This window comes from Manis javanica, chromosome 6 (assembly GCF_040802235.1).
Source record: "Manis javanica isolate MJ-LG chromosome 6, MJ_LKY, whole genome shotgun sequence".
Classification (NCBI taxonomy): domain Eukaryota; kingdom Metazoa; phylum Chordata; class Mammalia; order Pholidota; family Manidae; genus Manis; species Manis javanica.
This window is the reverse complement of record NC_133161.1, coordinates 69542328-69559700: the sequence shown is the minus strand read 5'-3', so window position 1 is coordinate 69559700 and position 17373 is coordinate 69542328. Positions and strand designations below refer to the sequence as shown.

Genomic DNA, 17373 nt, shown 5'->3' with positions numbered 1-17373 from the left:
TTATTTTGTTTAAAGCAAGCTCTGAAATAATACAAATAATGTTTATTCTTCCTGATTTTGTTTGGAAACTGAGTTTTCAGGAACATGTCTTAGATTCTAGGTTAATAAGAGAGGCTTGAATAAAGAAGCAACAAAGCCAATTAATTTTTCACTAAAAATTTTATTTTTGGAGCCCATAAATGGGCAAATTCCAAAATAGAAGCAATATAGAGTATTTAAGAACATTTTAATCTCTTTCTATCCATCAGTCCAACTGCTTTGCTTTCTATAAACAAACATACTGGATTAAAGCAACAGTATTCTTAACCCCAAGTTCAAAGCCTGAGTACTTTCGATTATCTATTCTAAGTACATAATAAAGTGGAAGCAATTAATTTTCTTGAACATTTTATTTCCATTTAGAGCTTAGCAATTACTTTAGCTTCACATTATTCTGTCACAAATCATAACCAAAAGGCCTATGTAAGTGGCTAAAATAAAAAAACTGTTATAAGTCAACAGTATACAGAAAATTGATATTAAACAACTATATTGGTTCACATCTGTTTGCAGCCTTACCAGAAATATGCCAAAACAATAAGCTTTATTAAAGAATGAGGTCCTTGGACAGAGTGGGTAAGGGGAGTCATATCATCAAAAAATACTAGGAAAATTATAGGTAAAAAGAAGTCAGTCTATAATTTTAAACAAATACAGGAGGAAATGAGAGTACATCACCAGGGTTGGTTACAGATAAGGAAAATGCATTTACCGCTCGCTCCATCACAGACCTGTTCACTACCTCAGGAGCTCAGCACCTGGCTCTCCAGGCATTCTCTGTTCTCTATAAACCTACATTGACGGCCACAACCAAATACTATACTGCTACTTAATCTGACAGCAAACAACAGAAACAAATTGTTGGGGCCAGAGTGACTTCAGGCCTTCTCAATACCCCTGAAAATAGGGGCAAAATGAATCATTAAGAAACAGTATTCAAAGATCACTGTATTACCTACTGTGATTTATAAAACAAGTAAAATTCAGTAATATTCAATGGCAAAAGTCATAGAATTTGAACATTAGGAATGTTTTGATGCTGGTTTTTTACTGAAGTGGCACTCCAAACTCACAGTAACTTGCATCACCTCAGTTTAATAATCCAATAAATGACAAAAAAGACAAACAATGAAAACAGCATCATATAGCACAGCAGCTTTGTTTGGCTCCCTCTGGATAAAATCTTCAGTTTTTCCATTGTTTTACCTAGAAATCCAGTCGTAGAATCAAATTGTGTATCCTATGCAGAAAGGAGAAGAAAATATAATCGATTCTAATATTCCACACAGGCACATTTTAGTAACTAAATATAATGTTATACAATACATTTTTAATGACATTTTTAGTGTTTAATCAATTCAGGAGCCTGTTTGTAACTTGAGTAATCAGCTTGATTACTCCATGCAAAACAGAGTAATTCTCTCAATGAATAAAAAGCTCTTTCACTATCCAATAAACATTTCTTTCAGCTCCAGAGTTATGCAAAGTCCCAAACTATTTAGGTCTCATTACAATTATGTGCATTAAAAAACCATGTTAACAATAAAATGAGTAGTTTGTCCCGTCATGCAGGCTTTTTCCCACGTTATGTCATGGCGTTGCTCTCCTAAGGCCAAATGGTTGGCTGCTTCCTAGTATCCAAACTGATCCAAAATTTAACACGGTTAGCAGTTAAGTGTGCCTGTATTTTAAAGATCCTTTTATTTAGATAGCTGACCTTGAAGTATGACACCGTCTATTAAAAGTTAAGAGAATATCATGTAAAAGTGGTAAAATATGATAAAGACTACACATACAGATGGGTTAAAAATTACCATATTTGAACAGCTGGAAAAGTTGTTAAGGTGAGAGGACTAGGTATGGATTAGAAATACTGCTCTTCCATAGGAATTATCACTTATCCTGAAATGCAAAGGTGTCAGCATTAAAGATGTCTTTGCATATAACTCAGGCTCTATGGAGTTAAGCACTTTACCTAGATCTACAGTTTTCCTCCAGAGTTACACAACAGAATCACCAGGGACGCTTTTTTCACAATACATACACACCGGTCCTCCCCCTGAAATGCTGAATCAATATATTTAGAGTGAAGAGAACCAGGCACGGATATTTTCAGAAAGTTTCCCAGGTGATTCTAATGCACAGCCTTCATAAGAACATTGCTCTCAATATCATATTCATTTTTGAATAATACAACTTCAAAACCATGGGGAGAAACTAGGGAAGGTTGGGACATGATTAGTATCCAAATAAACTAAATGGGAAGCGGCTTCAACAGGAAAAGATATATGTCACTGACCTTGTTTAGACTAGAAATAAAAGGCTCTAGGATGTTATTATGTTGAAATCTTACTGATTTGTTCAGCAATGATCCTCAGGAGATCAAACAAAAGAAATAGGATGAGGTTAAGTGAAAGACATTTGGCTTATTGGATATAGTGTTTTTTGATTACTTGGTAGTCTATATCCACTGAGATATCCAAGAACATTCAAGATAGTCTTATGTCCTGAGTCTTTAACAATGTTTCTAGTCACTGGATTAAAGATATATTGGCTTCCACCTCTTTCTCCTACTCATGTTAGGCAAGATGTTAAAATATAAAACTTGGGTAAAAAATAAACCTTATAGTTATTCCAAGCCAATTATGGATGGGGATCCAGGATTTAGGATTTCTAGATCTATTTCAAAATGGTTAAAAGTTAAAAAAATATTATTCGTGATTAAAAGACTAAATTTGAGAATATTAGATCAAATTTCTTAAAGTTAAAACTATAGCCACTTACCATTTCAGCTAATAATTTATTTTGATGTTTAACTTCATGGCCTATTTCAATGGAAAGCTATAAAGAAGAAAGCATATACATTCTTACTCATGTGAAGGTATTTAAATGTTATAAAGTAAAAATAATAATGCCACATTCTAAGCATTCACATTTGTTTTGATCAAATAAAACTGTATTTTAGAAATATAAAATATACTCTCTTCTTCTGATACTTTTCACACTGGAATCAATGCAAAATAAATCAAGAATTTCTATTCCTTCCCAACTATAGATATTATTTCCCTGCTCTTCATTTTTATTTTATCTAATATCCTACTCATATCTTTTAATTTTGGTACACACTTCTCTCTTGTTCTCTTGTCTTTGCATGCTTTTTTCTCCTTTACAACAGCATTTGTCTGTACATTTCCTCCTTTACATTTTAAAAGATGTATAAAAGTACCCATAGTATCAATTCCACTTAATATTTAGTATTTTCTTAATGAAATATGATATTACTTTGAATGTATACCTAAACTGGTTATCTCTTTAATTCCAAAGGTATTTTTCTTTAAAATATGATAGTAAGTTGGGAAATAAACTTTACAAATGTCATCCACATTCTGAAGCTTTGCAGAAAAGAAGCTGAGCCAAAAAAATATTGTAAGTGATTATGGCTGCTATCAAACCAAAGCCTATCTAGTACTTTATAGACAAATTCATCAAAGCCTTGTCTTCTAAGACATTTGAATAACTACAGGCCACTACTGAAAATCTTTGGCAAACCATTGCAAATATTGTCCTCAACTTATTTTGTCTGGAAAGCATATGGGGTAATATTGACACAAAGCCATACTAGGATTCCATACATCAGAAATATGAGCTTTTCCCCTAAATTCAACAAGACAGAGAAAATAAGGCAACTATAAAGCCAGATAGCCTAAATCACCTCACTATTTTCCACAACAGTCATTCAAGCCAAGGAAAGAATTTTCCAGGGAGAAAAAAGCTTTTCTAACAAGGAGCCTAACTTATCAATGCTGGAGTTAAGAAAAGTCACTTAATTCTTAATTCCCTCTCTGTGTTATATTTTCTAAATTATTAACATTATACTATATTGCTTAGTTCATGGATCAACTCCTTTTGTTTTAACATGACTTTAAAAACCATACTTGTTTCAGAATGTAACAGTTCCCAGGATGAATACAATTCTATTTTCTAAAGATTAATGAAATACCAATTAAGTGTTAGCAACTGGGCTTCTACTGAATGCTCTGTAAGTGTATAGCACACTCATTGTAATGCAGAATCAATGACATACTCTGTTAAAATCATCTTTTTGTAATTCATTTATTTAATACATACTAAATACCAGTGATAAAGAATTTTGCTACATGCTAGGTAGAATATAAAAATAAGTGCGATAGAAAAACCTACGTTCTGGTAAGTTTCTTTTACATACAAATAACTCTAGTGCAGATCACTATGCAATAAATGCTATAGAAATGGTACAAATGGTCTTATGTTCATAAGGAAAAAAGTTACTTTTGATGTGGTAATCTGGTAAAGCATAAGGGAGGGAAGGGGTGCAATGAAACGGAGCCTTTCAGGTGGACAGGATTTCAACTCATATAAACAGGGAGAGGACGCCTAAGGCAAAGGGATGGCATGGTCAGTAACAGGGCAGCAGGAAAGGGATAGTGTGCATAGAACACAGAGTGCACTCTACTTTGTCTGGTAGAAAGTATATGCACATTCTGGAAGCATGGGAGGCTAAGGTCTGAAAAGCTGTGGACAATCTCTCAAGGACCTATCTGATCAGGCTCCAGAGTGTGAGCTTTATTTCCTCCAAGAAGGGAAGATGCTGAGGACTTCTAAGTACAGGATCCAATTTGAGAAATACTCTATAAAGATGACTGTGGTGATAGTATGTAGCTCAGACCAGAACATGCAAAACATTAGGAACAGAGAGGTTAAGAGGCTTTTCTAATAGTTCACCTAAGAAAAACAGGGGACAGTATTAGAAATAGAAAAGTATAAAGAGAGAAACAGTAGAAAGAAAGAATAAGACTTGGTTACTGATGTGAGGTACAAAGGCAGAAACATGAAAGCCTGAGATTTGTAGGGCTGGAGAATAGGAGAAAAAGTCTGAAGAGCTGCCTGCAGGTGGAAGATGGACTGCTCGGGGACATTACTGCAGACAACACGCAGTATTTCAGCTGAGGTTTAAACAAATGAACAAATGTACTGTATGTTTTGACTGGCCACATTTTCCTAACCTTTTACTCAAATCATGTCTCAACTTTGTATTTTGACCTCACTGAACTACACTATCTGGGTACTGGATTCCTTAGGATGATGCCAATAAAAGTGTATAATTTGTAATTATATATGTACGTTAATATACAAATTTAAAAGTACATAATACTGTTATATACTTACAGATTTTATAGCGGTTACTTTGTTCCTCAGACTTTCAGTGAGTCGTTCATTTTCTTCTTCACAGGCACTATACCCAGCATTAGCGTGGCCATAGTTCCCATAGTTGCCAGGAGGTATGCCCTCACCTGCAAAGATCAGTGTCACAAGTGTAGTTGTAGCAAAAACAAGCCACTTTTGAAACCTTGATAGGAAAGAACCATAAAAGACCCCTGGAGGGCGTTGCAGACCATGTATATCTATAACATTCATACTTCAAGTGAAGTTTATAAATTAAAACCAAAGTGAGATCAGAACAATTCTTTCTAGTGTCCTCTCTTAAGCACAGAATAATTCAACACACATACATTGACTATTTATTGACTGTCCACAAGATGGTAAAATAGGCACTGATATACAAGGATATTCAGGACACACTCCCTGCTCCGTAGAACTACATGTTTCAAAACAGATCTAAAAGTAGTACCATTACCATTTGAAACTATCCACTGAAGATGCTCAGCTATGAAGGGAAAGAAGATAATACAGCAGGAAAAAGCTCATGGCAGAGGAAGGGTCCTTTACCAGCATCTAATAGAAGAGAACTGGAATATCTCATGGAGAATGGTAGCTGTTAATTAAGAGGGGGATTCACTCATTCTTCAACAAATATTTAAGAAACTACCATGTGTCAGACCCATTGTTTTTCTGCTGCTCCTTTTTAGAGCTTATCTTCTAAGGAATAGCACTGAGAATGCAGGAATGCAGTCCCTCCCTTGTCTAATATAGTACTTGATATTCATCAGGCAATGAAACAGGTGGAGTGAGACTTGGACATTGAATACATATATAAATGTGTCAGTTTGAGAAAGCAAAGCAGAGTTGAAGGTGTTATTTAACCACATTTGAAAAAAAACTGTAAAGAGAATGATGGAGGAAGGTGATGAGGTCTGCACAAGCCCAACAGAAATAAGGCAATCCTGGCTGAGGCAATACATCACAGTGGTTTCAGTGCTTTTGGATGTGTGATCTTTCTGCAGAAGTCCTCAGCCTGAGTTAGCCTGTGAGAAGCTGGATGTCAGGACTGACTGAGAGTTGGAGGTGTACAGTGCTATGGTTGCAGAAGAACAGAGCCCCAAGGGGCTGAGATTGCTCACAAAAGAGTGAAGATATGGGTTGGTGGATTAGCCTGGACAGGGACCGATGTAGTTTCAACATAGGCCCTGAGAACATGGGAGAAAGAAATGATAGAGAACCTAGAGGTCCCTGTAAGCTCAGAGTAGATGGAGCTGCAGTGACAGTAAATGAAAGGACAGGAAGTAGCAGTCAGCACTGGTAGGGGAAGGATGTTTGAGGTGGGAATAGGAAGCTCTTTCAAGGCACAACACAAATCTTACTTTCTGTGAAAAGCAAAACTCCCTCCTTTGAATTCTTACAGTCGACTGTATATAACTAATATTATACTCTGGAATGCATTCCAACAATCTTGTTTCACTCACGGCTGCATATCCCCCACAAATGTATACATACACACACAGTAAGGCACAAACAATAAATACTTTTAAGTGAGTCAAATAATGAATAGAATATGAAATCACTGTTCTTCTGAGTGTGCCTGCCTTTCTCAGGAATTAAATCATAGGCTCCTCTGAGGGCAGCAGAGACAGTGTCTCATATTTCTAAATCCCCTGTACCTAATAAGAAATTCATATCCAACAGACACTTAAACATTCTTTACCACCACAAAAACACAAAATGTTAAGCAAGTGTGTTCCAAAAGAGAAAGAGTTGCATTCCTCAATTTTTCCCTCAACTGCTGACATATTATCCATAAGGTTCTACAAATAAAAGTCAAGAACTCAAGTGACTATGCACAATATTCTCCCCAACTCAATAATTAAAATATCATTAAAAGAATACATACTTCATCAATCATTGTTACTCTATACACGTTCTACTTTAATATGGACCAAAGTTCCTAAAGAAAAGGAAAATGTCTTATTTTATGTGACTAAGGTTCATATATAACATATGTCCAATAAGTAACTAATTGAATTTAATAACTTGACAACTTTATCAAGAAATTCATTTCTAAATTAATGTCTATTTGCTTCATTTCATTTTGTTATTTTGCTTATCTTTATTTTAGAATTCTTCCACATTGTTCCACTTACTAAAAGTGAAATTCTCACTTGATTGTCCAGAAATCTTTCAATGCACATTTCTTCTTTTAAGAGTTAATCTTTCCTCACACCTTTACCCACCCACCCACTCAATAACTGAGTCAAGTCATTTGGAGATTCATGGGAAGTATGGCAGCTTCTTCACATAAGTATCTGTCAGATTCATTATTTATCCCAAGTTTAAAATTATAGGTCAATAACATTGCTAAATTTTTTAAAAAGCTTGTCACGTGACACCAATGTAAATGTTAGAAATATACATCTAAATAATCCCTTTCCTCTCAATTATGGAGGTGCTTCCAAAAAAAAAAAAACCCCAAACCCCCCTTTTTTCCTATTCTGAGCTAGGGTCCAGGTAGCACTGCCTTAAAAGGTCTTCCGGTGATTCTAACGTAGAGTCAGGGCTGAGAACCACCACGTCTGAAGTCCCTTTTCTGCAAGTTGTCATGGCACACTGCTACACAAAGACATTCAAAGGGGCCAAAGGGCCTACTGACGAGATCCAAACTCCTTGTCTTGGCACTCAAAGATCTACACAATGTAGTTCTGGTTCCATGTCTCTTACTTCATTCAAAACAGCTTACTCATAATCCATTAAATACACCATTCATAATTCTAGTCCAAAAAAATTTTTTGGGGAGGTGGTGGTGTTAGCCTTCCAATTGGAATGTACCTCTCCCACCTTTCATTATTCAAGCTCTAGTTCAAGTTCTTATGTCTCCATAATGTATGCAGTGCTCTATCTCTGAAATCCTGGATACACTCACTATCTACAGAACTTCTTTGATATTTGGATATATTGCTATCACCCTTCACCATAATTTATATTCGTACATGTTCCTACTTCCCAGATTACACTGGAAACTTTGGGGAGCACAAACAACTGAATACTAGAGTTTATTCAAGTACACAATAAATATTTGTTGTCATTAAAGATGAGAAGAAACATTTTGGCATAAAAAAATAAACTTGGTCAAAATGACTTTCTTCTCTACAATTTACCTGACCAACTTTATGAGCCAAGTATATAAAAACTACATTCTTTTAAAAGCTGTTTCTCATTATTACAATTTATTAATCAATGTAGAAGTCTACAGTTTTTGGCAGATTTAAGTAACTGACTCTTCTGAAAAAATTTTTTTTTCTATTTCCATCATATTACAACAACTGAAAAACATCTTTCTCAAATATTTCATATATTTTCTTAGGTATAAGGTACACTGATTTAGCAGGGCTTTCTTCCCTTTTTGAAAATTGTCTCTTAATAGAAAGCTAAGAACTCTTAAAGCAGCTTTGTGTTATAATGGCCCATTGAAAGTCCTTGTGCCTAACGTATTCTGTCGCTTGTTGAACCTAACACAAAAGGTCAAGAACAAATGCCAAGTCACCGAACATTACCACATTCTACCTTCTTAATAGTGGACTAAGACTCGGGTAAGTAATGTCCTGGGTAAAATCGCCTTTGATCCCGATGTTACGTCCATGGCCTTTAACCGTAATGACACATACATTTACTTTTGTAACTCGCTGTTAACAGACTAACATGATTATTTTCGGTGTGAGTCGCACGCAACACTCGCTTCTGAAGAAACTAACATCCAGGGACAGTCGAGAAATAAAGGCGAAGCAGGACTTGGGAAACAGCGCAGTTTCCATAATCACGCTCAGCTACTAAACTAAAAACCTCGACTGCTGTCACCTGAACATACCCCACTCGCAGGGCTCCACTACTCTATCTAAACCTACCATTCAAACTTGGGACTGAACCAAATTTAAGGAAATTCCTGAGACCTGGGACAAATGGTGTGTTTCCACTTGGCACCGCCTCCAAACACCCCTCCGTATATCCTGCTTTCTGGCCCAGATTCCAGTGACATAAGACCAGTGTGATTTCCTTCGGTGTGCTCGCGCCCAGCACTGCCGGTACCAGGACCCCGAACTTCGAACCTCAGCTCGATTCTTACCCAGGCCTGCACGCCTCATTCTGCCAGAAGAGTGGGGAGAAAGGCGGTTGGACGTGTGCGTTGGAAGGGACCTGGGGTCACCCGGACCGCGTCTTCAGTACCAGGGCCCGGGCGAAACTCCCAACTTCTTCCCCGGAGCGCCACGACATCAGTAGAGTCTAAACATCGCGCGGATTGATGGCGTCACCCAGGAACTTATTGGTGCCCTGCGAGCCGCTGGAATGGCTTTCTGGGAAATGTAGTTCGCCCGGGACGCAGAAAGTGTGGCGTGAAGCCCGCCTGGGAGCAGGCGGGGCTTCCGGAAGTGAGGAGAACGCTGCGGCTGCTCTCGCGCGGCATTTCAAACTGCGTCTGCGCTGCTGGGCTCCTGGCCCCGCCCGACGTTGCTGTCGGCTTCCTAGCCCCTGAATTTAACGCGGAAAATCCGCCCTTCCCAGATCTTGAGAGGATAGCTGACTGACCTTTCTCATTCTACCACCACCTTTCACCTCCAGAGTCAGTTCAGTGAAAGTCAAAGAGAAGTTTATCCAAATTTCTGATCTCACACTTAAGTAATCTGAGACCCACAGGGAAAGGAAGAGGGACACTGATTTGGGCCGGGTTACTCAGTAGGGAAAACTAGGCACCTTAGAGCAGAACTCCTGCCCGGATCAAAGCAGTCTGTTCCCGGAGAGAGGCACTAGTTAGTTCCCTGTTACCGGATTTCCAGAAAGAACCATGGTTATCAGTTAAAAGACCAGAGGGCCCCTTAAACGCCCTCCCCTTTAGACCTTTTTAAGTTACACAAAGGATGCTGAAATACTATTTACACGTGGTTCTATGCCAGTTTAAGAAAGTAAAAGCTTGTTGGCTGGAGTGGGGTGGTACTGGAATCAGGGGTAGTCCTAGAATTTAATTTTATCTCAGGATTATTGTGAGGATTAAATGAAATAATGCTTTTTTAAGACTCTGATACACAGGAGTTGCTCAAAAACCACTAGGTGTTTGCGGTTTTTGTGGTTGCTGCTGTGTGATAGTGGACTAATACACACGCTAGACATGTCACTTAGGGTTTCCTCATAGTTTCCCGTATCAACATTGACTATAGCAGTAGCAGATAAATTTCTGCCTTCAGGTTGTTTTTGTAAAATACACACGAACACAATTTTTAATAAAAGTTATTAACCTGGGAATAAACTTAATCCAGTAGCATTTTGAGAGGAAAAAGAAGTCTTCATGAAAACAAAACAAGCCAACATTCTCTAAAAGCTGTGGAATTAAAATGAAGATCTCAACAGGGTCAATTACTGCAAACAAACACGACTGGTTCAATAAGAGAAATGATGGCAAACTCCCCATTTTAATTTATAATCTTAACAGTCCCCTCTTTGTAAAAAAAGCTACATATGCTCTATAATCAAAACCTGTCAGAAAAACCATCCTAAGGAAGTTTTTCTCATATAAACATAATTTTTTAGATCTGTTAGATTTACCAAAACAGATCATTTAAATAACACATGTATTTATCCTCTTATAAACTACTTGCCTTACATGATACGGAGATAGAAGAATAAAATACAGTTAAAAAGAAAAAAGTAATGAAGTGTACCAAGAAATAACTCAAGATAGGCAAAGCTGGCTTGTATTGAGTTTACGACCTAGAAATCCAGATAGCTATTTATTGCTACTTCTGCCAGTCTCAAATTAGGATGATCTCATCTGAGAAGATTGTGCATTCAAAAGATGAGGTGGGAAAGATGGATTTAATATGTAGAAAAATAATTATTAAAAGTGACCATAGATGACATAAAGACTAGAGGGAATTCTTTTCATTTTCATCATTTTTTATTTTCTTTTCCATTTTAAATTAAAATCCCTAACTCTTTTTATTGATCAAAGACAATTAACATTCTTGGAGAAGAATCACATTTAGCACTTTTTCTCCATTATAATAGGATAATTTCATAGAAAACGTCTAATTTGGGGGCGGGGTCTCTAGGAAATGAATGATTAAAAATGAGTTAAAAGTATTCCTTGTAGTAACTACAGAAGCAGGAATATGAGCAGGAAATGTCTGAATCTTGGTATACAAAATTTGAAACTTTCTTTTTCCTCTTTGCTTCCTGCATCTTCCTGATTAAATTCTAAATAAATATTAACAAATTTTCTAATTTAAAAGTAAATTCAATATGTCAAGCATCATATTTGAATCATAAAAAAATGCAAACTAAAATCAGATAAATCCTGACTCACAAACAGGCTATGGAGCAAAAGTTAGAGTGTAAATCAGTTATTCAGCACTTAAAACACATTTCTCCTTCTGGAGACTGAAATAATGATAAGGTTTTCAATCCATGCCAGAAATTGCATTGTGATTCCTGTGTTGGTCGATCAGTCTACATAACCCACAACACAGCTGAAATACTACATAGTTTTTCAGTAAATACCAGTAGAAAAAAATAGTTTTGAAAGCCTCATGATAAAATAAAGCAATATCATTAAAGAAGAAACAAATCATTTTGGTTATTCTTGTTTGAAAAAGAATTAGTTTTATTTAAATGTTCTGGAGAATGCAAAGAAAATTTCTAAGGACTTTAAAGAGCCACCATAATTTCCCTTTCCATAATTCAGACATATTACTAGCACTAATGTTATGCTTCTCAGTCATACTTAGTAAAAACAAGGCCCACAATTTCAACTGAGAAGTCTTCAGCAGAGCCAGCTGCATGATCTGCAGGACCCATTGCAAAATGAAAATGCAATTCTCCTCAATCAGAAAGCAGGGAAAAAAGTGCAGTTAAAGGTACCAAAAAATAAAGCCTTTTTCTTTTGTCACCATCTCCCCTTCTCATCTCCCTCCCCCCCCACACCAACTTGTAACAGTGTTTTATTTGCTATTCAATGTACTTCTAAGGAAAGAAAAATAAAATTTTAAACTATTAGAATGAATTTTACCCTTCACCTTTGTACGTACCCTTCATCTTTATATTCATACTATAATACAGTTTTAAATACAAACACAGAGCATTTAACTCATGTGAAATCACTCATCACACAATTCGTATTTCATAGCTCATACACAAACATGTATCTGGTGGCAACATGGCACAAACTAATTCCACTGTTTTTAATCCATGTCTTGAAATGCACCAAATTTGATATTCTGCCAACATGTTACCTTTTGCTTACTAAAGAGTTAGGAAACACTGGAAAGAAAAGGAATTCTGGGTTCCCTATCTTTTCCTTTCCTCCTATGTCATCATTTTCAATGTAACTATCTAAAAGAAGAAAGTAAGATGAATAAGAAAGAATATGATAGGGTCCCTTAGATGTTTTTTCTGTCTGCAGAAGTTCTGGTTCAAGAAGAGCAGGTGGCCTTTGAGGGCTATCCGTGCCCTTGCTTACTCAGTCACAGACATGACACATTTATCTTGTACTCATTTTGAATTTTGCTGAACTTCCAGGCATTATGGATCCACTGGAATTCTCCACTCATGGGGCATCACAAATGCTACCTGTGAAGCATTTGTGGCAGGGAACAATAAGCAGGCATATCACATATATCTCCTCTGCTCACATACATGCTTCATTTACAAAACACAAGTTCAAAGACAAAATGAAGAACTGCAAGTCGGTCATTACAGAGCATTAAACCAAGTGATGCCCTTCTAGCAATGGTTCTTTGCAAGTGCAAAGGTTGTGCACCAATGAACCTGGCCCTCGTCTTCAGAGAGAAATATTTCAAGGTAAAGAAGTCATAATTGGTAGAGAAAAAAGGAAGAAAGTAAGTGAATATAGAGGACAATCTCTCCACAGGGAGAGATTGATCAAGGTGAAATAACCGAGCAGTGAAATTCAGGGAACTTCCGGGAAATAAGAAAATAGAATATACGGGTGATCCCCAAGCAAAACGAAAAAAGAAGGAAGAGAAAAGATTATAAGTTGCACAGTTCTTCCAAACCTCCCACCAAGCCGGTTTCTGTCTCCAGTAAGTAGTTAATGAGCCATAGATGAGTGCAGTTCTCGCGTCTGGGCACGCAAGGGCAGCAGAAAACACTTCCCCAAGGCGCCTGTGATGGAAGCAGCCCTGATGCATGACATCTGACTGCGAGGGCTGAGCCTTTTTCTTGCGTTTCACTCTACGATATTTCACTCTTCCAGCAATTCTGACGCATTACTAAGATCTCATTCTGGAAAATGATTTGTTCCTTAAGGTCGGTTAGTTCATCAGGAGCTTTGATTATTTTTTCCTCTGAATAGCGGGATCCACAGCAGAGCTATTTCAAATTTCAAAATGGGCACTTTGCATAGGCTGCCCTTTTAATATTCCAATTTTAGAGACATTTTTGACATTTCTTAAACATCATTTTAGATTAATTTCTGTTACTTAGAAAATATTGGTGCTGTATGTCTTAAAAGACTCTGCATTACCTATCATTCGAAAATAATTTAGTCAAATTGATAGTCATCTTATTTTAACAGCATTTATTTTTCAAAAAGTGTATTGAATTATCATATTGATACATTCAAAGTACAAAAAAAAACTGAAATACACACTTAGTTTTGTTTGTAGGACAGCACTGTTAGACACTTTGACAGACATGTTATTTTTATTACTCCACTCACTGACTTGTTCTTTCCCAATAGTTCAGATTGCTTATGCATATCTGAGAGACAAAACACTTCAATAAATTGTTCAGTGGTTGACATATGCTATCAGTTTTTATGGAGGAGACATTTAACTATTTTTCTCTGTTTTACTCCACACAATGGTCTCGATACTCTTGAGTTCTAGAATTGGACCAAGACTGTGTCACAGATGCACCCAAGTTGTCTCATCTCAGTTTGCCTTAGTTTACTACGTAGCCAGAGCCCCAAAAATCCAGTTTGTCACCTTATCTGTTACTATTCATAATCCCATAGTCAGCTGAAATGGCCAAAGTTTTACATCTTTAGTATTTGGTTCCTTTTATTCTTTTAAGACTGGATTTAATGGATTCAGAGCACTAGACAGCATTAAAATGATTTAATTATTGTACCAAGAATAATTGTTGTTTAACACCCACATTCCAGCCAGATCAACTCTAATTATTTCCTATTAAGTGTATCTGAGCTTTCTGTAATTGTTTTCATGTAGCTTATATGTACTGACTTCTTGCTTGCTTTATAGTATATCTATATCAACTATCTTAACTTTGCATGTTATATATGGGCCTTTACTTATGTAAAGTAAAGGTGACACTATGGTACGATAGAGCAAAGGTAATTTTTTTCAATAAATGGCACTAATTCAATTGTATATTGATATGATCAAACAGAGAAGTTACCCTTACCAACTCTTTCTACAAAATTAGTTTGAAATGGATTATAAATCTTACATGAAAGGTAAAATAAAGCCTTAAGGAAAAAGACATGTATCTTTGGGATAGAAAGGATTCTTAAACAAAACATAAAAAGCATTAACCAAAAAGGGAAAATTTCATCAATTTCACTATGTGATAAAACTCCTGTTCATTAAACATAATTAAGAAAGTGACAAGGCAAGCCATTGAAAGGAATATGATATTTGCAATATATGTATCTAATAAAGGACTTATATGGGAAATAAATAAAGAGCTCCCACAAATTAAATTAAAAAGGAAAAGACAATCAGCTCAATAGAAAAATGGGCAAAAAAACTTGAAAAGCTCTTCACTAAAAAAATGATTTCCAAGGGCCAATATATATTTGAAATGTTGCTCAACATCATTAGACATCAGAAAAGTGCAAATGAAACCCACATGACAAAACAGAACACCTCCTCCAAAACTGCTATGATTATATATATATATATATATATATATATATATATATATATATATACACACACACACACTACATATCAGTGTTGGTAAAAATGTGGATGTGAACCAAACAGCTACATGTAAGAATGAAACTGGATTATTGTCTAACCCCATATACATAGGTAAACTCAAAATGGATCAAAGACCTGAATGTAAGTCATGAAACCATTAAACTCTTAGAAAAAAATATAGACAAAAATCTCTTGAATATAAACATGAGCAACTTCTTCATGAACATATCTCCCTGGGCAAGGGAAACAAAAGCAAAAATGAGCAAGTGGGACTATGTCTAACTAAACAGCTTCTGTACAGCAAAGGACACCATCAGTAGAACAAAAAGACATCCTACAGTATGGGAAAATATATTCATAAATGACATATCTGATAAGCGGTTGACATCCAAATTATATAAAGAGCACATGCAGCTCAACAAACAAAAAGCAAATAAGCCAATCAAAAAAAGGGCAGAGGAGCTGAACAGATAGTTCTCCAAAGAAGAAATTCAGATGGCCAACAGGCACATGAAAAGATGCTCCACATTGCTAATCATCAGAGAAACACAAATTAAAATCACAATGAGATATCACCTCACACCAGTTAGGATGGCTGCCATCCAAAAGACAAACAACAAATGTTGGAGGATGTGGAGAAAGGGGGACCCTCCTACACTGCTGGTGAGAATGTAAATTAGTTCAACCGTTGTGGAAAGCATGGAGATTCCTCAAAAAACTAAAAATAGAAATACCATTTGACCCAGGAATTCCACTCCTAGGAATTTACCCTAAGAATACAGCAGCCCAGTTTCAAGAAGACATATGCATCCCTATGTTTATTGCAGCACTATTTACAATAGCCAAGAAATGGAAGCAACCTAAGTGCCCATCAGTAGATGAATGGATAAAGAGGGTGTGGTACATATACACAATGGAATATTATTCAGCCATTGGAAGAAAACAGATCCTACCATTTGCAACAACATGGATGGAGCTAGAAGGTATTATGCTCAGTGAAGTAAGCCAGGTGGAGAAAGACAAGTATCAAATGATTTCACTCATCTATGGAGTATAAGAATAAAGAAAAAAACTGAAGGAACAAAACCCCAGTTGACTCACAAAACCCAAGAATGGACTAACAGTTACCAAAGGGAAAGGAACTGGGGAAGTTGGGCAGGAAGGGAGGAATAAGGGGGAAAAAAGGGTATTACAATTAGCATACATAGCAGGGCGGGGGATATGGGAAAGGCAGTATAACATAGAGAAGACAAGTCGTGATTATATAGCATTTTACTACGCTGATGGACAGTGACTGTAATGGGGTATGTGGTGGGGACTTGATAATGGGGGAGTCTAGTAACCATAATATTGCTCATGTAATTGTACATTAATAATAGCAAAATAAAAACAAAACAAAATGTGTACGTGAAGCAGCCAGAGCTCTCAAGTGCTACTCATGATTGTGTAAATTGACATAATCACCTTGGATGGTTGTTTGGCAATACCTACTGAAGTTGAAATACATACATACACCCATGAACCTCTGCTTCTGTTCCTAGGTATATACTAACAGAAAGTATGCATACGTACAACCAAAGACTGGTCATAGTTGGACTATACATAAAAGCTACAAACCAGAAACAATGCAGTTGGCCATCTACAGAAGAAATGGATAAACTGTAATAAATGCATACATTAGGATTTTATAGAATGAGAATGAAAAACTCATGCAACATACAACAGCACAGATGAATTTCAAAAATATAGTATTCAGTGAAAGAAACTAGACAGAAACAAGTGCATTTGGAATTTATGATTTCATTGATGTAAAGTCCAAAGACAGGCAAAACTAATTTATATGCTAAAAGTCAGGAAATAGGTTATTTGTAGGCAGAGGGAGCTTTGGGGATGCTGCTAACATACTATATATTTATTTTTGGTACATTACATAGATTATTAACCCTGTGAAAAGTCATTAAGCAGTGTATTTATAATTTGTGTACATCTTGTATGTATGTTATACTACAATAAAACTTTACTGAAAAACCCAGAATTAAGCTGGTCCTTGTGTCAATATAGAGTATGTAATAAGTAATGCAAAAGTTTTAGAAAAAAGAGAAGAAAAATTAGCAAAGCTTAGGCATCTTGGACCACTTAGATCAACCTTGGGAAATAACATTCCCATGACTCT

General features: G+C 36.3%; 1 protein-coding gene across 1 annotated transcript; it reads right to left on the bottom strand.

The window, feature by feature from the left end:
- Positions 1 to 140: 140 nt before the first annotated feature.
- BET1 (Bet1 golgi vesicular membrane trafficking protein) lies at positions 141 to 9550 on the bottom strand. Its single transcript, XM_017662396.3, has 4 exons — positions 9368 to 9550; positions 5245 to 5369; positions 2824 to 2880; positions 141 to 1279 (listed from the first exon to the last, which is right to left on the bottom strand). The coding sequence occupies exons 1-4, from the start codon at positions 9384 to 9386 to the stop codon at positions 1124 to 1126; spliced, it is 357 nt and encodes a 118-aa protein (XP_017517885.1). The 5' UTR covers positions 9387 to 9550; the 3' UTR covers positions 141 to 1123.
- Between the last annotated feature and the right edge of the window lie 7823 nt (positions 9551 to 17373).

Bases quoted from the DNA above. Each gene is read 5' to 3' on its own strand.
- BET1 (XM_017662396.3), bottom strand. The intron at 2,881-5,244 runs GTAAGTATATAA...TCTTCTTTATAG, and splicing joins AAGTAACCGCTATAAAATCT to CTTTCCATTGAAATAGGCCA. The intron at 1,280-2,823 runs GTAAGTGGCTAT...CTTTCTGCATAG, and splicing joins ATAAATTATTAGCTGAAATG to GATACACAATTTGATTCTAC.